Here is a 21,753-nt window from a genome sequence, read left to right as displayed (position 1 = left end):
AATGATCTTAAGCAAAACTGAGCTGGTGTAGCTGCACTCCCGCTTCCCATGCTGGTGACCACAAAACCAGCAACTAGCATCTCATGCTGTTCTCAACATGAAAAACATATCTATTGCTGGTGATCAGCAATGCTGGATGTTTTTATTTTTTATTTATTTATGTATTTATTTATTTTTAGCAGGGATGACGAGTCTACTGTGAACTAAATAACACCAAAAATCGAAACCATAAAAGAGAAAATAATGTTTGCACTGCAATGTCACTTGATTGAACTGGTCAGAATCCCCAAGATTGAGCGATGTATTGCGCTTTCAGTGTTTTATTAAATAAATTATACATTGCGACATTATACTTCACCTGAGTGACTGAGCGAGGGGATTCAGACGACGACCGTGACGTCAGCAGCTCTGATTGGCTGAAGGCAGTGAGCAGCAAAATCTGATTGGTCACAGACCAAGTTGAAGAGACATTTGAATTCCGATAAGTTTAACCACTCAACATATTTTTTCGCATAACTTGTGCTGCTGGTGTGTTGTTTAATATAGATTTGTGTGTACGATTGTAAAATGATTCTGCCAGTGTAAACTTAATAAACATTTACACATATTTGGAAATTGTATAGGCTACACTGCATATACTAAATGGGCTTGTAATGCATTCATACTGAAATAAATAGCACAAGTAATATAATGAATTCCAAGGATGAAGAAGTAAACTTAAAAAATATACTCAAATTTAACATTAGATACACTATAACTTCAGGATATTAAATAATGTATTTTTTAAATATACTTTCAGTGCATTGTTACAATGATCATTTTCATCATAGTTAAAATATACCTCAAATATATTTTTTATAAAGTGCAAATAAACACACTTTTAAAAAATAAACTGAACTTACACTTCAAGTATATTTTTCTAATTTTTTTTTTTTTTTTGAAAATATACTAAAGTACAATTATTTTAAAGTGTGTTAAAAGTTGTATTGTGAAAATATGATACTAATATACTTTTTATATATTTAAAGATAGTACATTTTTTAGTAGTACAACAAATCGCAATCAGACCATAATGGGTGACGCCCACACAATCATTCACTCACACACATACACACACAACAAACACACGAGGGCGAGTAAGTGAATCCATGAACCGTGACAATTATCCCATCACCTTGTTTAGTTCCCTTTGTTAGTCACATGTATATATATATATATACATGTCTTCCTCCATTCTTTGTCCGTTTTCGTTTATGTAAGATGTGTATCCTGTGTTTCTGTGATTAAACTCTACTCCTTACCCTTTTCCGTCGTCATTGTGCCTTTGATCTACACACACCTGTAACAAATATTAATCTTTTTCGGGTCCTAATTAGGCGACGATGAGCACATGAACAGTTGAGTCGTGCTGCTTGTATTTATCAGGCAGTAAAAGCGCCCCTTCCTGAGCCCAAAACCACAATACGATAATTGCTTTAAGAATGTCCCGCGTCACTGTGGGCGCGTTGGCCATCACTATAGGGACAGCATTTCTCAGACATGCGGCAATATCAGACCCCTTGTGAGTGAGAATGGGTTGACCTTTTAACTGGGAACAAGAGGGGAACAATCTCACCCATCATCATGTTGGGACAGGTGTTCTGCAATGCCTGTTTCAGTTTTAAAATCAAGTTATTGTCATGGTTCTGAAATCATGGTATCATGGTTTCAGAGATATGGCTCTCGAAAGTGTGGGAGAAACAATCATTTTACATTTTGACTTTTTAATCTGTCCATTTTTAATTTTTATTTATAAAGATGCTAAACGTAATAAAAAATCTGAAAAGTAGTCAGTATTTTATTTTATGCACATGAAACTTGTGTATACAGTTTAAATTAAAATTTTGGTATCCAACATAGGACGCAAAAGTACATGGACCCAGTGAACTGGTGTATTCCAATTGTCTCACTGCTCTCTACATTTTACAAATATTTGGGATATGAAAGATACGATATAGGCCTAATTTGCGATATATGCAAAATTATGTATGAAAACATCTTAAGGGCAGCTTTATCGGTAAAAGGCCAACTGGATGGTAACAGGCTGTAGACAGCAAATTTCACAAACTTTTTTTCATGCATATTAATTTTGTCTATAAAAAAACTGCAAAAACTGGATAGAAACTTGGCTAAATGTCACCATTTGCCTAAATTCTAGTTCATTGTTAGTTGTGTTGGTTTCTAATTAATTTTGTTCCCTGTTCCGATAATGTTCTAATGTTCTGTGTATTTAAGCCCTGTTTTCCTTCTGTTCATTGTCTCACATTAAAATGTAGTAGTGGTGTTATCTTCTGTGTTTATTAAAGTTATTAAGCTCAACCGTTACACAACCACAATGGTTTTCCATTATTTATTGATAAATCAGTGCCCAATTACAGGATTATTGTGTTTTGAACACAGTCATGTCTGTTAGTGCTTTTAATCACAGATATTTCTGTCCTCAATCAATGCCATAATTTACACTACCTTGTAATTTATTATTATTATTTTTTAATCTGTATGTAAAGTACTTTTAAAATTTTAGAAGGAAGGGCATCAATATAATCTTTAAAAGTATAATGCAAGCTCATATTGAGCAAGCTCCTCCTCAGCAGTTCTTCACAGTCAGGGGCGGATCTACCGGGGTGGCACGGGGTGGCAACTGCCACCCTAAGAAAAAGCTTTGCCACCTCATCTGCCACCCCAAAATTATCAGAGAATAAAATATAATGTTAGCAGTGTTTCAAGTACTACTGCTTTTCAGCAGCGGCGCTTCAATGTGATGACATAAAAAAGACAGCGTATTGCAAAATAATGGCAAGAAAACACGTCTTTCAATAAGCTGCATGACGGTTGCACGCGCACGCACCGTGCCCAGTGTAGTCAGCTTCATTAACAAATGACTCTTATGAACCGGTTCTTTGGGAGTCAAAAACACAGCGCAGCCAAGTTCACTTACGAATTGTTTTCCATTTGTTCGTGAATCGGAAAATTACTGCTTCTCGGCTAACTCAGAAGTCCTCGAATTTTCGTAATTTTTTGCGAGCTGATTCACCGACCGCCCGCTCCACTTTTATCATGGATAAAGGTCTTTTTGCCATCCGATGAAACGGTAACATGAAATCAACAAGAAGATCCCGATCACAGAAACTAGTTAGGGAAGAATCTAAACGTATTTTAGCTTTTCTCGATTTCTAACACATAATAAGTGATTCAGTTGGCCCAGTTTCCCAAACCATTCGCTCAGTTCTCAAAACAAAGACACATTTCTCAAAAACGTTTAACAATGAGGTAGCAAAACTGATGACACACCAGTCAAAATCTGAGAGAGAGCTGAATGAATAATTTACAGGGGTTTTAAACAGTACCAGTACTTTAGATGAGGGACATTTCACTATGTACAGTAAACTGTAGCACGCTGTACACCCTCAAACTTGTGATTGTCAACTTTCTCTGTAGCCATTTGTTATATTTTGCAGAACTGAGAAATGACCGTCTTGTGTCAGAAGACCAATACACTGCTATAGTACCTTATATACTGTAATAAAATTTGGCCAAATGTGCAGAGGATGCTGAATTTACTTTTACTGTAATTGACAGTATACTGTATTGTGGTGCATACCAAGTTCATACATATCTACTGCCAGATCAATTTACAATAGTAAAATGAAAAAGGAAAGAAAAAAATCACTTATGTATTTTACTGTATCTGTAAATTAATTTTTGTATATTGTAGTAGACAGTGAGATGCAAAATAATTCCTGAATCCCAGTAAGAGGTATTTTTGTTACAGTGTTATATGATCTCACTAGTGTTCACTGGGCAGTGCAGTAGTCTGTGTATTTGTTAAGTTTTGTGTGTCATCTGAGGCCAAAGTTTGATTTTGTCAGACAAGAATAAGTTTTTGACTAAAACATTTTATTTTGACCTGGAAGTTTGAGGTTTGTACAAGTTGGTGTATAGTTTTGATATTGTGTTTATAGTTGTAAGAAAATGCTGAATTGTTTCATTTCAACTAGATTAAAAGTTTAAAAGACAAATTTATGCTGGCTTGTCATAAAGCCAATTTAAAGTCTTGTTTAAAAAACAGAAATAGTTTGGTCAGTTAGGCCAGAATATAGATGTTCTGGGTGATTGCTAAAGTGTTGCTAGGTGGTTGCTAGGAGATTCTGGGTGGTTGCTAGGCTCTTGCTATGCAATTGCTGGGGTGTTGCTAGACTCAACTCAAAAGTTGTTTGCAAAAAACAAGTTTTTATTGTTCTTTAACTTGCACTAAAACATGTGATTTATGCCATCGAAGTAGCCTGTGTAATATTAATAAAACTGCTCATCTCCTTTAGTGATACAAGGTCAGACTCATTTTAAATCTGTTGATGTTTTTCATATCCGCTTGTTAAGTCGTGACGTAAGGAACGCCATTTCCGGGTCCAAGCCTCGACTCGTTTCACTTGAGAATGCCATCGACGGCCGTTTATGAGCGCTATTTATTCATATTAAACATCAATCATTTTAAAAAGTTAAACATTTTAAATACTTACAGTGTACACAACAGTCTCCGTGCTCACAGCGTCACAGACATTAATATTTTAACGATTTATAAAAGATGAATCATTGAATTTTATTATACTTTTTTGGAAGTATTACACCACATCGTGTGTGTATATTAGCACCATTTGTTGTTTTCTTGTGGTATGAGATAGAGCGTTAGGACCCGGAAGCGCTGCCGCGTGACGTCAGACTTAACAACCGAATAGTGCCTTTACTTGGTGCCATGATGGATATTGAAATCTTGTTATTTATTTTGGTAATGCAATGTTTGTGAACACAATTGTGTATGTCAGGCCATAAATCTCCAAAAACTATGCATGGGCGCTTGCTTTGGTGTTGCCACCCCTCATAGACCTCATGCCACCCCTCTGTCACCCTATAAATCATTTTCTAGATCCGCCCCTGTTCACAGTTCACACACACAGATACACCATAAAAGCCATCAGACACCCACATCAACAACTCATTTCAGGTAAAATATTTTATGCATAAATTAACAGTTATAGTTTTTATTATTAATATTATTCCTATATTTATTTTCACACATTCATATACATCAATTAAACATAACCATCATCTTTTGACACCAGCGAGTCTTAGTGTAAACTGTTATTCATTTATTGTTATACTTTGGCACATAAAATTCTATTTAATAGTTTTGTGATTTGTTTGGGCATTAGGCTACAAAATATACAATCATGCAAAATATTTGTGAACAGTGTAAATTTTAATCCTCTGATCTTTCGTCTTAGAGGAAGAAGTCCAAAGGTAAGCTAATGCATGCCTTAGTAATTTCTTTGAGAAACCCTGGCAGTATCATGATTTTATGTCACTCTGGACGACGGCATCAGCTAATGCTCTAATCATAAATACTGTACTGTACATTAAACACAGAAAATAAAGCAACCTTATGTTAGTTGTGAACTGCAGAATTTGAATTCTTAATTACAGGTGAAAACTTTTCCTAAAATGGAAACCAGCAAGGTCATCTCAACTGACAAAGCTACAGTTGTCATCCAAGTGAATCCACAGGTGACACAAAATACTGTTATTTGTGATGATGGACAGGAGACCAGAGGAACATATGACAATACGGCTCTAACAGAATTTTTCAAAGCACAACCAAAGGCGTTGGGGGTAAGGCACTTAATGATGAATTATAATTATGTATGATTTTGGGAATATTTTTAGTATCTAATTGACCTCAAGTTAATAGATGTGTTCCGGTCTGATTGCCTTTAGACTGTATAGTGTGTATTAATGTTAAAACATTAATATAGCTTCATTTTTTGTGTGTGTATTCAAACATGAATGGTATACCATTATGAAAAGCACTTATTGACTCATATCTGTCCTGTCTAGACTGCCCAAATAATGATTGGAGTGGTGTTTTTTTTATTTGGTATCTTACGCACCACCGAAGCCTTCAGTTACTGTCACGAAATTATTTCTGTCATTAGTGGCATAACCTACTGGGGATCCATTATTGTAAGTTTCATTTAATGGTTTTACTTTAAACCCTCTCTTTTTTAATTTCCAGAATGAACTTGTGAATGTCCTGTGTTTCTCTCTCAGTACATCATTGCTGGCTCTCTGTCTGTTGCTGCGCAGAACAAACTTCATCTGTGTGTGGTATGTATTTAATGTGCTGAAATCTGTGGATGATAACTCTTTTTTTGCCACATTGTTTCTAATGTGTTACTCGAGTAACTGTTGTGCAATTGAAATCATTACAAGCTATCAAACATATAATTCCAGATATCATCATCTGTTAGCAGCAAAGAATTTGAGCCTTATGCACTGTTGGCCTTGTGGGCTCCAATAACATTTGCTAATATTAAAAAAATATATATCGGTAACACTTTATAATAACTGCACACTATGAATCATTAGTTAAACATTGGTAAATAGTCAATTCATCATTTATAAAGTATTAATTGACATTAGTAAACTGTGTATATATACAGTTATAAATGCCTTTTTCTTGATTTATAAACATATCTATAATGTGTTTAATAATTGTATTTTCATACTTTATCAATTTATAATTTCTAAATTAGGTATTATTACATTATTTACAAACCAGTTATTCAGGAGCTGTCAGTGGTTCATATGATCATTTAGGAAGTGCCATCAGGAAGCTCATCTAAAGTGAGGACTATTAATGCCTCGTAAAGCTTTATAAAGTAGATTTAAGGGCTCAGTGATCTTCTGCACTGCTGTTCTCGAATGTTTTAATGTTAGTACTGCAGTAGTTTTGACACTGTGAAATATTTAATTATATTATTATTGTTTTATAAAAAAATGGCACTCCTGCAATCCAGTGTTGGCACTGGTAAATTTTTATTCAGCAATGTTTACACTTTACAGAGATTTATTTTTATATCAGATTGCAAAAAGTAAGGTTGTCAGTCCTATATTTGAGTCCAATACGGTTACGTTCACACACAGTACCGTTATTTATGGGAGTGACAACTGCATTTTATAACCGAACTCACACCTGTTAATTTTCACAACCGCATTCTCGGAATTTTCACGCCGTGAGAACGGAACAGGGGACTCGCACCTGTATGTAAATGCAGTTTAGTGATGGGAAGTTCGGATCATTTTACCGACTCGGACTTTTGAGTCTCGTTCAACAAAATGAACGAATCTTTTTTCGAGTCATTTCGTTCATTTTAGCAAAATGTAATTAAAATGTTACGTGTTACTTCCCCAACACATCTACTATTTATGCAAACGTTGATCACACTACAAACAATACAAAACTACATTGCTAAAAGATTCAGAAATGATTAATTCATTATTTACCTGGGTCTTCAGTTTATGACAAGCTGATTAAGCTCACCTCTTGTCTGACAAGTCTTCGGGTTTAAGTCATTCCTTAATCACGTGACAGGCAGCCCCATATGCTAAACCAATGCAGTCTGAGCCGCAAAGAGAATTGATTAGTTCATTTCATGAGTCTTTCGGGTTTTGAGTCGTTCCTTAATCACGTGACAGACCCATACGCTATTTCTGACATTTCTGTCATGTTTTTATTACTGTTTCTTGAGGATCTGTGGTGTGTTATTATTTTATAAATAAATAAAGCCCTGTTATAAATAAAACATTGATTAATTTATCTTTTTGACTGTCTATCTGTAAATAAACACTAGGCTATATAATAATGTAGCGAAAATTAACTCAAAGGGGAAATATTAATAATTATTCATAACTCATTATGATTATTATGATTAATTATGAATATGCAAATCCGTTAATCAAATTAACTGGACGTAGCTACATTAAAATTAACATTACAATCAGTTAACCTGTTCGTCCAGTGAACGCTCAGTGTTGATTGTTTATTAATTCTAAAAAATGTCAATTTCCAAGTTATGGAAAAATAATATTTCTTATTGTACTGTACTACTCAGAGCACGTAGTCCGGATCTATCACTTAAGAGGCAATTCATTAGCAGACGGAGTCAGAACCAAACGTGTATTGTGCACAATCTTTATTAACTAACTCACAAACACATAACTAAACTAACAAACACATAACATAACATACATAAAGGGTCACACACACGCAAGTCAGAATGAGTAATGATAGTGTTGAACCGGAAGAGATGCTGTTACTAGAGCTACATGAAATGTCAAAGACAATCTGGAAAGGACTCATCAGTTTCTTCAGCAATAGCAAAGGTAAGTCTTACAAATTAATACTAAATCGCTATTTAGTGTTAAAATGTACGATACTTGCAAGATGCCCTTAGGCTGAGGAGCATCGGCTCTGCCATCTGAGGAGAGATCTTGAGGATTCAGTCCGGAGTTTTTATCAGTCTTTTCCATGTTGGATGAGGAGCACATGGCTCGTTTGTAGGCCGAGGCCTACAGGCCTTGCAGGCCTCGCCTAGGCCGGCCGCAAGGACAGTCCGTTCGGTCGTTCAGGAGCAAGGAGAAAGAGCGGGAGTGGCACTATCCACTGACTTTTAACCTCTGGTCAAAGCCAACCTCTTAGGAATGATGGGGGCCAATGAGGATGTTGTATTTCCGGGTGACACACACCTCCCCTTGTTGGGGCTTTTATGACCGATTAAGATTAAACTGGCTGAGATTTGAAGAAGGACTATTAAAAGATCCTTGTAATACTTATGTGTTGTGCAGGTATGGACATACCGCATACACAAACATTCAAATCTTCCCGCTGGGAACCCGTAGACACTAAACATGGCATGACTGAAGTTACCTTGCATGTCATACCACTTAAAAATCATAAAACATGTAAATACAATGAGTACAATACAACAACAGTAATAATGGATACCATTTCCTGAGATTACCATTTCTTTTATAGAACAGTCTGTCTATAAGTTAGTGCAGTAACATCTGTGTTCTGTGTGGAACATGCAGGGAAAATGCAGAGTTTTGTGTGTCTCTTTTCTGCTCTCCATGCGGCATTTATTGGTGCAATAAAGTTTGTAACAGAACTTCTCGGGGGATGGAAGCCAGGCCCCAGAATGAGGTTAAAACCATTGGTTAACTAGCAAATAATCGTGTCTGATTTGTCTCAATCATTACAATAATATAATAATCCAAGCCTACAATACAAAGTATTTATAGCCTAGTTTGTTCATTTTTACTCCATTTTTGAGTTTGCTGGTATAATAATTGCTTTTCCTAGGCAGACTTGGCATATTGGTCTAATACATGTATAAGAAGATTGCTCAAAAAGGACATATAATGACATAAATTAAAAGCAAATAACATTTTGAATTTGAATTATTAATGTTAGTTTAAAACATCAAGGTTATGATAACTTCAGCTTTAACAGTTGTAACACAAACTGAAATAAAACTGGAGAGTTAACGTTATTTACTAATAAATATAATGTGCTTGGGTCACACAGCATTGGTTAGCGTATGGGTCTGTCACGTGATTAAGGAACGACTCAAAACCCGAAAGACTCATGAAGAGAACTAATCAATTCTCTTTCCGGCTCAGAATGCATTGGCTTAGTGTATGGGTCTGTCACGTGATTAAGGAACGACTCAAAAACCCGAAAGACTCATGAAGAGAACTAATCAATTCTCTTTCTGGCTCAGAATGCATTGGCTTAGTGTATGGGTCTGTCACGTGATTAAGGAACGACTCAAAACCCGAAAGACTCATGAAGAGAACTAATCAATTCTATTTCCGGCTCAGAATGCATTGGTAGCGTATGGGTCTGTCACGTGATTAAGGAACGACTCAAAACCCGAAAGACTCATGAAGAGAACTAATCAATTCTCTTTCCGGCTCAGAATGCATTGGTAGTGTATGGGTCTGTCACGTGATTAAGGAACGACTCAAAAACCCGAAAGACTCATGAAGAGAACTTATCAATTCTATTTCCGGCTCAGAATGCATTGGTAGCGTATGGGTCTGTCACGTGATTAAGGAACGACTCAAAACCCGAAAGACTCATGAAGAGAACTAATCAATTCTCTTTCCGGCTCAGAATGCATTGGTAGTGTATGGGTCTGTCACGTGATTAAGGAACGACTCAAAAACCCGAAAGACTCATGAAGAGAACTAATCAATTCTCTTTCCGGCTCAGAATGCATTGGTAGCGTATGGGTCTGTCACGTGATTAAGGAACGACTCAAAAACCCGAAAGACTCATGAAGAGAACTAATCAATTCTCTTTCCGGCTCAGAATGCATTGGTAGTGTATGGGTCTGTCACGTGATTAAGGAACGACTCAAAACCCGAAAGACTCATGAAGAGAACTAATCAATTCTCTTTCTGGCTCAGAATGCATTGGCTTAGTGTATGGGTCTGTCACGTGATTAAGGAACGACTCAAAACCCGAAAGACTCATGAAGAGAACTAATCAATTCTCTTTCCGGCTCAGAATGCATTGGTAGTGTATGGGTCTGTCACGTGATTAAGGAACGACTCAAAACCCGAAAGACTCATGAAGAGAACTAATCAATTCTCTTTCTGGCTCAGAATGCATTGGTAGCGTATGGGTCTGTCACGTGATTAAGGAACGACTCAAAACCCGAAAGACTCATGAAGAGAACTAATCAATTCTCTTTCCGGCTCAGAATGCATTGGTAGCGTATGGGTCTGTCACGTGATTAAGGAACGACTCAAAAAAACGAAAGACTCATAAAAAGAACTAATCAATTCTCTTTCCGGCTCAGAATGCATTGGTAGCGTATGGGTCTGTCACGTGATTAAGGAACGACTCAAAACCCGAAAGACTCATGAAATGAACTAATCAATTGAATCATCAGGTGAACTACTTCTAGCAGTACAGAACCTGTAGAATATTGCACATGCGCGACTGAACGAATCACCCCCCGAGACGACTCGTTCTTCCCGAGTCACATTAAAGATTCGTTCAAAATGAACGAATCGTTCAAGAACGACACATCACTAATGCGGTTGTCAAACCCAAAAACTGACCGTGTGAACATGGCCTATGTTCTGTATCCTTTAATTCTCCATTGTAAAAGCTTTACGAGGCATAAATAGTCATCACTTTAAATGAGCTCAAAAAATAGTTAACTGACCATTTCTAAATGTTTTATAACTACCTGAATTAATCATGAATTACAGTAGGAATATGTGTTAATAAAGCATTTGTATGTCATATGTCAAAATATTAAGATGCATAAATGTATGTTTAAATTGTTTATTAATCATTATTTACTTACACTTCCTAAATGATCTTATGAACTTGATGACTTTTCTCACACTATATCTACACAGATATATATATATATATATTTTTTTTTTAATGGTTTCTGATTATTTTAGTGTGACAAAAAAAAAAAAAAAAGTCACAGGATGTTTGGGGGACCTGTAGACGCCACATAGGAAATGAATAGGGGGTGGGGTGAATACTTTTTTCAGATCACAGATATACAGAGATGAAGTGGCAACACTATAACACATCCACAATGTGGAACTCTTGTGCTCATCCCGAGTGATCAGTGATTAGTTAAAATATAGCTGCGAGCAGCGATGACGGGCCCAAGCCCCGTTGCACCGACAACCCGGTGGCTTCAGGGCAGCTGTGCACGGCGGGCAATAGGCATTTAAAATGGGTAAACATAAAAGGACTATATCAAAGTCATTTGAATACACCACATTTACTGCAGCAGTTGGTGCCCAAATGATCACAAACAACAGCCACATCCATGAGATCGTTTAAATTTTGATGAATTTCATGTCATAGAATATCATAGGTCAGTTTCAAATGAGCACAGAATATCATCCTAATCTGCCATGTCTGTGGTTTTCACAGACAATCTCTACAAAAGTCCAGAGCAAATGACATACTGTTATTTGTGCAATCTGTTAAAAATTCAACAGTACTATGTAATCCAGTCGGCCCTATTTACTAAATTTATAGTTTTATTTTTTTCATCTTATACCACACATATTGAAATTAAATGAAAGCATGCTTTTGGTGCATAAGATTGGTGCACAAACAACAGCTCAGGGAGTTCAAAAAACACATGAAGAGAAGTGTTAGGATTATACAACATCAGCAATCACAGACATATCATATTTCATATTAAAGGGTTAGTTCAACTAAAAAATGTCATTAATTACTAACCCTTATGTCATTCCACACCTGTAAGACCTTTGTTCATCTTAAGGATGAGCCATCGGATTTCATCAAAAATATCTTAATTTGTGTTCCGAAGATGAGCGAAAGTCTTACGGGTGTGGAACGACATGAGGGTGAGTAATTAATGACAAAATTTTCATTTTTGGGTGAACTAACCCTTTAATATGAATGTCTGTGATTTTTTTTATTTTCATCCCTAAACACCAAACAGCAAGAAAAATCAACACAGCCCTTTCCTGTATCTACATGTATCCTGTATCTGTATCCTCTGCTGTCTTTATTTTTACATGATTTTTAATGAAAACTCTCTTTTACCACAGTAGTCTGAAGCTTGCACATTAATCTCAGCTTTCTTATAGAACAATGACCCATTCATCATTTTACCACTAAAAGAATTTGAACTAAAAGGAGATCTGACTCATTATCAATTTAAACTAATAGAAAAATAGCATTCGGGACATTTTAGAAGTGTACACCCTTACTATTAGTCACCTTTCACATGTCAACTTTTTTCCTGTAGGTGAAAGCCTCTCTTATAATGAATGTGATCAGTGCCATAACTGCAGGGACAGCCATTGTTCTGATGTCCACAGAGATGGGACTCATTTCCAATCGAAGGTGGTACTATGGCTCTGATTATACTGGCATCTGTTTAAATTTGAAGGTACTACATGTACAACGTGCAACACTATATTAATGTGATCTGTTTAAATTTGTTTTTAGTCTTTAATTGCTGTGTACTTGTTACCCAAAAATGACAATTGTGTCATCATTTACTAATTTTTTTACGAATAAAGACTGTGCTTTTAAATCTTATCCATACAGTTATAATGACTAGTGACTGCAAATGTCATGCTTCAAAATGACACAAAAGGCATCATAAAAGTATCATAAAAATTACAAAGTAGTCCATGTGACTTGTGCGCTATATTTTAAGTGTTCGAAAGCCATATGATGCCTCTTTATGAACTTTTAGAACCTCACTCAGTATAATTGATGGGATATTATTTGTAATCTACTTTTGTATCATGTTGAATATTTTTTTAGAAATATAATCTGGGGATCAGTGGAATAATGCTGGTGTTCACCATTGCTCAGTTCATCATCTCCATCTGTATCTCAGGATTTGCCTGCAAAGCCACCTGCAACAGAGACTCTACAGTGGTCAATGTGGCACTAAACCAGGTAAATGATTTAGTGGAAAGGATGTAATTACTAGATATAACCAGGGCTGCATTCAGTTTTATCCCAACCACCAATAGTTGTTTTTTTAAGCCTTTGTCCACCTACTAGTCTGTTGAAGTGGATTACAGTGAGTCTGATCATGAGTCTGAGTGTCTTGTGTTCTAACATATCTTGTCTGTTACTTCTCAGGGATTCTGAGACACAATGATGAGATCCTACCAGCCAAAGGTTGAGAGGAATATCTCATATTATTGCATCTGATGATTAAAGCTTTTTTTTTTTTTTTTTAGGAATTAGGAATTGAAAGTACATCAAATAAATTGTTTGTTGATGCAAAGACCTTGTTGTGTCTCTTGTCTTTTTTGCTTTCACCTGAAATAAATAATTAAAAACAAAGATATACAATGAAGTTTTATTGTTGATTTTACACTTGATTTTGAGGTTAGTGCATTTTTATCATTTAGTTGGGGACCAGGGGCCTCATTTATAAAATGTTGCTCAGAAACCATCCAAAATTTGATCTTACGATCACTTCTCAGATGTGCGTACTTGCGATTCATAGAATGAACGAACACACAGAAAACGAGCGTGCGCCTCTCTTTCAGATGTGAAATCTATACATCGCAAATGATCTACTATGGAATTACGTTTGTTCCAAAAATAATGAACTTAACTTTTCAAAAAAACTAATAAAAATATAAATTGAAACTGAATAAAAAGTCTTTGAAACTTAAAAAAATAAATCGCAGGCAAAATGTTTGACTTTGTTTTTAATACACTGCATGTTTTGCTAACAGTTTCTTTTCTTTCTTTCACTGATCTCTACTTACAAAAGCATTTCCAGAGTTTTCATTTATGCTTCTGAAGTTTTCGTTTACGATCCCAGAGTTTTCGTTCGTCTTTCTGGCACAAATCTCTCGCGGGGGCAGGGCCAGCAGTGGTGTGTTCTCATTGGCTACTGAGTTTTTGATTGACAGATTCTTCTTGACCTGGAAGTGAAGATGTCAGCGTTGTGTTTACAATTACATGTGTGGAGGTGAGCGTCTGTAAGCAGCTTCTTATCTCATTTAAAGATATGAGTTTTGTTTTTGAATTTTATCTGTGGCTTCTAGTTTGTCGACAAACTTTTAGGAGCGTGAGAGATCAAACGCGAGAGAAAATGAATGTCTTGAGGTTTAATTGTACATTAAAGGTTATAATACTGAAAATATTGCATAATGTCCAATGTTTTCTGAGAATATTTGATTATTTCTGATGATTCTTCTCTATTGTTGGGTCTGATTAGGTTGTGCTGTTACAATTTAAAGAGAATACTAGTATCATATACATGTATATATTCAGCCGTCAAGAAAGTCTCACTCCAACCATGGCCATCACTCTACCCATTGTTAGCACATACACATACACCATCACAATTAATGATCACTCAATTCTGAAGGATTCAAACAATATGAAAATAACAGTTGTGGCTTGCTGTAAGACGTATTTCAGTACTCCACACAAAGAATGATCTTGTTGCCATTTTTTATCATTCTAATAATTTTATTTAGTTATTTTATTTAGTTAACATTATCATCTAACATATAAAAGTAGATTTTTTTTTAACAATCATCAACAGTTTCAATTGTGACTTATATATATAAAAAAAAACAGTTGAATAAATGTAAATGAAAATATGAATCAATTCAAATAAATTTAAATTCTTTGTCACTACAGCATACACACAGGCATCAAAGTGAAAGTGTTGGATGCAGTTATGTTGTGAAAGGAACGACCAGAATCCACAAAACACTAACTGCATATTCATGTGATGCACAGTATTCTCATGATATACAGTACATTACTGTAAAAATGCACAAGCACCTATTATAAAATACACGTGTAAAATTCATAAAATTCATTTTATTACCATTTTTTTAAACTATAGTGAATAAACTGTATTAATGAATGGAATGAAATGTTCATGTTGTCTGAATACATTTTGGTTTGACTGTATGACTTTCTTTCTCCACATAAGCACAAATATCTTTAAGATAACAGTTCATCTCTGTGAGCCCATAAGTGGACTGTAAGCCATACACGTATGATGGTTGGTGGGAAACGATTGTTAATAATTAAAACAGTTTAAATTATTAGTATTTTTCTCATCTATTGTTTCACTTCAGAAGACATTGATTCGTCCACTGGGGTCGCATGGATTAATGTGTCTTTAGGACTCGAAGACATGTATTATTTTCCTAAAAATCCTAATTCATGTTTATCTGTAGAGAGAAAGTAATATGCATCTTGGACGGTAAAATATATGAGAATTTTTTGGGGGTGACTTACTTTAACATTCATATGTTGTTGGTATGCTAATCCAAGATCAGTATGGACTAATAAGAATAAAGTACAACCTCTTGTGTGTTTGTGAACTGTGTCTTGTTTTAATCTAGAGCTCCAAAAAATTAAAATATTTGCATAATATCAGGTGTCTGAAGATCAAGATCCCAGTCAGTCAAAGGTGATGTGTCTGAACAAAATAAGATTCTTGTCTGATGGGGACAGTGGATCTCTGGGGCTACCACTCCCTTCTCTGGGTCAGCATCAGAATTTTGTTCATGGAAAAGTTGCTCCACTCCCTGGAAAATAAGAAATCAGATGTATTATAATCTAACAATACAAACTGCTTTGAATTCCCACATAACAAATTATGCAGACTTAAAATATTTATTTCAAACAAATTATATATAATTTCAGCCATAATTACTTTCATGTATTAGGTTTTGCATTTGGCCATACAGTACTGTGCAAAAGTCTTACCTTTGTTGTTTTAGCAATGTTTTAATGACCACCCATGTGAACAAAATTGATTCTATAAGCAAAAATCAGTATTTAACGTGACCTCCTAGACTTCCAGTTTTTTCAAAGAAGAAACTTGTGATCAGATTTTTAAAGTTTTCTTGGCCTTCCAGTCATTTTCCATTCCATTTAGGTTTGAGAGAGCCAGGTTCTCACTATTACTCAAGTGTAAGGAGAGGTCACTAAATACTTGCCACTTTAGCCTGTAGAAGTCTTTTTTTCTGTTTTTTAATAATGCTTGCAAATTTAAAGTATTTCCTGGTCATATTCTAATAAGAAGTCTGAAAAAAAATTATATGGTCACTATACCATTGCTAAAACAACATCTAATGGTGTCCTAAGACTTTTGCACAGTACTTTATATGTATTATTATTAAAGACTACCTTTTCCCCTTTAAATATGATCTAATCCAAGGCTGTATGTACAGTACATAACCAGATCCTGTAATGATTGGGTTAAATCAAGACAACACTGCTGTATAAAGTGGGCTCTAAATGAGCTCTAAAATATCTCTCCATCTGAAAAAGCAAAAGCAAGTAATGTTACTTATATTGATTTTGTAAACGTAAAAATACTGACTTACCGTGAGTATCCAGATAACGACGATGATTGATGATAGGGTCATTCTACAGAAACGTCCACTTTTGGTATGACAAAATGTCTTAAAATGTATTTCTTTTTCTAACATTTAAACTTAGACCACATTATTATATTACACTTTGACTTTATGAATACACATAAATGACAGCTTAATGATTTTTTTTTTTTTTTTGTACATTTATTTAAAGACTGCATGTCCCCTTTTTTTTGTCACTGGTGTTACCTTAATTCTCTGGCATTTTTAAACATTTTTATGAAATATTATTTCGCAGTTTTTTTCAGCACATGCAGTCAGAGTTACAAAATAATAATGATAATGCAAAAATAAGGATTTTGTGTGTTTTTTTTATTTTAATCAGGTTAGTTAAAAGTGTGATTGAATGATGTTAATTCAATTGTGCAACCATGTATTTGCTATAACAATGAAAATATTTGAAAAACAGTTATAAAAAGTAATGATGCAATCCTTTAAATCTTAATTCTTGAGTGTAGCAGAATTCAATGGATGTAAAATTATTATCATGTCACAAATGACACATTTATTTAATGTGACAGACAAAAAACAGTAACACCAGTGACAAAATTAATCTCCAGTGACGTATACATACGACCAAAGTTCCTTAATTTTTCAACTATATTTAAGTAGATTGGACTAAATTTTTACATTTGGTGTACAATCAAAGACTTATTATTGACACTGTGAAAACAGTCAGTAAAAGATCATAAACAACATTTTAAAAACGTCTGTAAAATACGCTGTCTGTAAAGTCGCTGCACTAAATTTAGCCAAATACCCTTAATTTAGCCATTTCTGACCAAAGGAGGATTAACAATGAGAAAGAGAAGTTATAATCATATAATCTTAGTGCTATTTTATGCAAAATAACTAAATGAATAGCTTTAAATAAAGTTTATCTATAAACGGGTAACACCAGTGACGGTAACACCAGTGACATTTTTCATGAAAAATGCATTTTACAAAATGGCTGCTCCAAGTATCAATCCACATGTTGTCAATCATGGTATATTCACTAATTCAAGTAGTTTAATCCATTTGTATTCTAGTTTTTTGTAATTCTCTAGCAATAAAGTAGGTCACACCAGTGACTTCAACTAAAAGCTTCATATGAAATTATGATTTTTTAATTAAAATTTCTGATAACTGAAAAGAGATAGTGGACTTTCCATTGGCCTTTCTTCATTGATCTTCAGGAAACAGGAAGAAGGAAGTCAAGTGATGTCATCGGTGTGATTTTTTTCTTTCAAAATAAGAGTTTTTTGTTAAAGGTAACACCAGTGACACAACACCAGAGGACAACTACATTCATTATATATTTTATAATATTTATTTAGCAGTTGGTTTTTTATGTCATTTACATTATATATTTGATAGTTATGCATACATTATTGTAATTAAAATGGTAGAAAAACCTGTTTGTGAGCTCAAAATAAAGCCCTTTCCCTCTGTACATGACTGTGGGGACGAGAGCTTCTGTGGCGCTTGAAATTTTTATAATTAATTAAAAAACAATTATTGCCACATTGATGGCTCAAGAAGGTTTAATTGTTCAAATAACATATTGTTTCATTTTAAAATATATAAAAAATTTTAATCCTAAAGTGTATTTCAAGTGTAATACTTCTGTAAAGTCTAGGGACAGAAAAGTGGACGTTTCTGTAGAATGACCCGATAATGATGATTATATCATTCGTCTGTGCTAGGCCTAAGAAATCATCTCACTGTAGTAGCAGCAGCTCCAGATAAAATAATAAAAATGCCTATCTTTACATCACTAAAATGAAATAAGAAGCCGCTTACAGACGCTCACCTCCACACATGTAAACACAACACTGACGTCTTCTTCACTTCCAGGTCAAGTAGCTGTCAATCAAAAACTCAGTAGCCAATGAGAACACACCACTGCTGGCCCCGCCCCCGCGAGAGATTTGTGCCAGAAAGACGAACGAAAACTCTGGGATCGTAAACGAAAACTTCAGAAGCATAAATGAAAACTCTGGAAATGCTTTTGTAAGTAAAGATCAGTGAAAGAAAGAAAAGAAACTGTTAGCAAAACATGCAGTGTATTAAAAACAAAGTCAAACATTTTGCCTGCGATTTATTTTTTTAAGTTTCAAAGACATTTTATTCAGTTTCAATTTATATTTTTATTAGCTTTTTTGAAAAGTTACGTTCATTATTTTTGGAACAAACGTAATTCCATAATCTAGCCTACTTGCCCGCAGCTGAATGGTTTCAGTTCTCCGCGTTGTAAAACGACACCTAATTAATGTCATTCCTACATATAAAAGATCACCAGTCATCGTCCAAATCCTTAGTGAGCTGCAAGAATAGCTTAGATTTCCAAAAACCTGCAGTAATCTGACAATGAAAAGTGTGTACATCTGCTCAGACCCTGACATGGCTGTAAGCACTTTTCCGTTTTTATAAATATGAGCACTGGCGTGGATTTAAGCGTATGCACACGCTAAAGCCCGAGGTACACTGCACGATTTTTGGCTGTCCCAGACGAAATATTGCCATCGTGAAACGACCTACATCTACTGACCAGCCAATGAAAATGCGACATGAAATTGACGTGACATGGAGCTAAAACTTAAAACTGCTTACCTCAAGCTCTTTCCCCTTCTTTCGACCGCTTCTTTTTTCTTGTCAGCACACATAAAAACTACAACTGCCAAAGTGTGATGATTTGTTTGTTAACCTCTAGCGCATGGCTGATGACGTTTCATTCTTCTATAGAAACTTGCATCGTAGTCAACAGGTGTCATAATCGTACAGTCTACATGCATGTCGTACCCAAGTTTAATAGATCCATGTTGCACAGTGTGATAAAGTAATGATCTTATAGGATTGCTAAAATCGTGCAGTGTACTAAACAAATGAAATGGTTTTGGTAGTGGTGTTGAGACAACTCTAACTAGGATGCCAGGTGATGTTATTTATATGTTATAGTTTTCTACAGAATGCTTATGCAGTGGAAAGTATGCTTAATTACTGGAGTCAGATCATGTCAGATAATGCAATCTGTCCACAAGAGCAATTGCATAGCTAGCAGAATGGGACGGAAATATAAAGCAACCACACTAGTAAACAGCCTGGCATCTCACTGGTGTGAAACCAAGGCATTCAGCTGTAGTTGTACTCATTCAAAACAAGACATATATATTATTCATTATTTCGTTACTCTCTTACATAATTATTATTCTTTTCCAGAGCAACTCACATTAAATTCAAAGTATACATTTCATCAGTTGACCCTAACCCAATGTGTAAAAAAACAAAAGAAAAACACTGATCATGAGTGATGTTTCAGATTTATTGAGTTTTGATAATTCAATTCAAAGCCATATAATGAAGGTAGAAAAAAAATGCAAGTCCCATCTGAATTTAATTTATAAATAATTTAAGGTCTTTCTCCATCATTTATTGATTAATGAGTGCCCAACCACAGGATTATTGTGGATATTATTATATTTTTTTTGGGTCTGCTTGTGTTTTTAAGCACAGATATTTTTGTCCTTAATCAATGGCTATAGTTTATGCTACACCTTGTAGTTTTTATCTATATGTAAAGCCATTTAAATTTTTGGAAGAAGGGCATCAACATAATCTTTTAAGTATAAAGCAAGCTCATATGGAGGAAGCTTCTCCTTAGTGGTTCTTTACAGTCCACACACACCACTAGAGCAATCACACATCAACAACTCATTTCATTTTATAGCATGATTTATTGATAAGGGAAGAAGGAGGCAGGAAAAGGGCAAATGATCAACGTAAATCTAATCCAAAAATAAACAAACAACAAAACAAAAGTAAAACAGCAGAACCTCAGCAGACATATAAACATAATAAAACAACAACATAAATAGTCCAGACCTGGGGCCCGTTTCAGAAAGGAGGTTAAGTGAAAACTCTGAGTATGTTAACCCTGAAATGAGGGAAACTCTGGGTTTTCTGTTTCAGAAAGGGAGGTATGTCAAACCTGAGAAAGCAGGGTAAGTCAAGCCTGTTTCTGAAAGAGAGGGAACTTCTACTCAGAGTCAGTTACCATAGTAACTTGCTCTGTGAACCTAACCTGGTCGGGAGCAGGTTTTCTTCAGTAAACCCAGAGTTTCCTTCGGTCTCCTCCCCCTTTTTAAAGTGCAAGTGATGTTTAAATAGTTAACTCATTCATTCATGCTGCAAAAAATGAGTATTGTTCATCCTATTTCAAGTACAAATATATAAAAATTCTTAAATCAAGATGGATTTTCTATATTAGAAAATGATATAAGATATTTAGTCTTGTTTCCTAGGGGGATCTAAATTAAGTGCATTTTACTTAAGTAAAATTATCAATATCTGCCAGTGTGGTAATAAAAATAATCTTAATGCAAACGGAAAGTGTCAGAGTGTCTACCCAGGTGAAAAAAAGTGCAGTAAAATACACTTTATTTTAGTACACTTAGTACACTTCTATAATGTACTTAAAGTGCTCTATTTCCATGCACTTATTTTGTACTTAATATACTAAAAGCTCTTTAGTACTTCTTCATATAATCTTAAGAACATCTAAGTGTGCTCAACTGTGCTATTTTGAGACACCATGAAATTGAACTAAAATGTGCTTTTAACATAATATCTATTTATTAAAAAATGTATTTAGATACCAGTTGTAGTACACTTGAACCCATCTTTCAAACATTTTTAAAATAGACTTATGATTTCAAACATAAGATTGATATATAATGAATATATACAAAATGTAAATGTAAATTATTCATAAGTGTATTTCTTATGTCTGATGTGTATATTTAAAGGTGTTTGAAAGATGGGTTCAAGTGTACTACAAGTGGTAACTAAATACATTTATTTTTAATACAGAGATATTATGTTAAAAGCACATTTTAGTTCAAATTCATGGTGTCCCAAAATAGCACAGTT

The 21,753-nt window shown here is 34.8% G+C and overlaps 1 protein-coding gene across 2 annotated transcripts; it reads left to right on the top strand.

Moving 5' to 3' along the window:
- Positions 1-4,832: 4,832 nt before the first annotated feature.
- Positions 4,833-13,639, top strand: LOC125249398 (membrane-spanning 4-domains subfamily A member 12-like). Of its 2 annotated transcripts, XM_048161681.1 has the most exons (7): positions 4,833-5,038; positions 5,518-5,703; positions 5,929-6,054; positions 6,142-6,198; positions 12,702-12,845; positions 13,229-13,366; positions 13,556-13,639. In XM_048161681.1, the coding sequence occupies exons 2-7, from the start codon at positions 5,536-5,538 to the stop codon at positions 13,562-13,564; spliced, it is 642 nt and encodes a 213-aa protein (XP_048017638.1). In that variant the 5' UTR covers positions 4,833-5,038; positions 5,518-5,535; the 3' UTR covers positions 13,565-13,639. The 2 variants fall into 2 exon arrangements, with proteins under 2 accessions (XP_048017638.1, XP_048017637.1); XM_048161680.1 differs by having other exon boundaries at positions 13,229-13,639.
- Positions 13,640-21,753: the final 8,114 nt, after the last annotated feature.

The sequence above is a fragment of the Megalobrama amblycephala genome, linkage group LG16, assembly GCF_018812025.1.
Source record: "Megalobrama amblycephala isolate DHTTF-2021 linkage group LG16, ASM1881202v1, whole genome shotgun sequence".
Lineage (NCBI taxonomy): Eukaryota > Metazoa > Chordata > Actinopteri > Cypriniformes > Xenocyprididae > Megalobrama > Megalobrama amblycephala.
The sequence above is the reverse complement of the archived record's forward strand: the minus strand, read 5'-3'. Positions and strand labels throughout refer to the sequence as shown.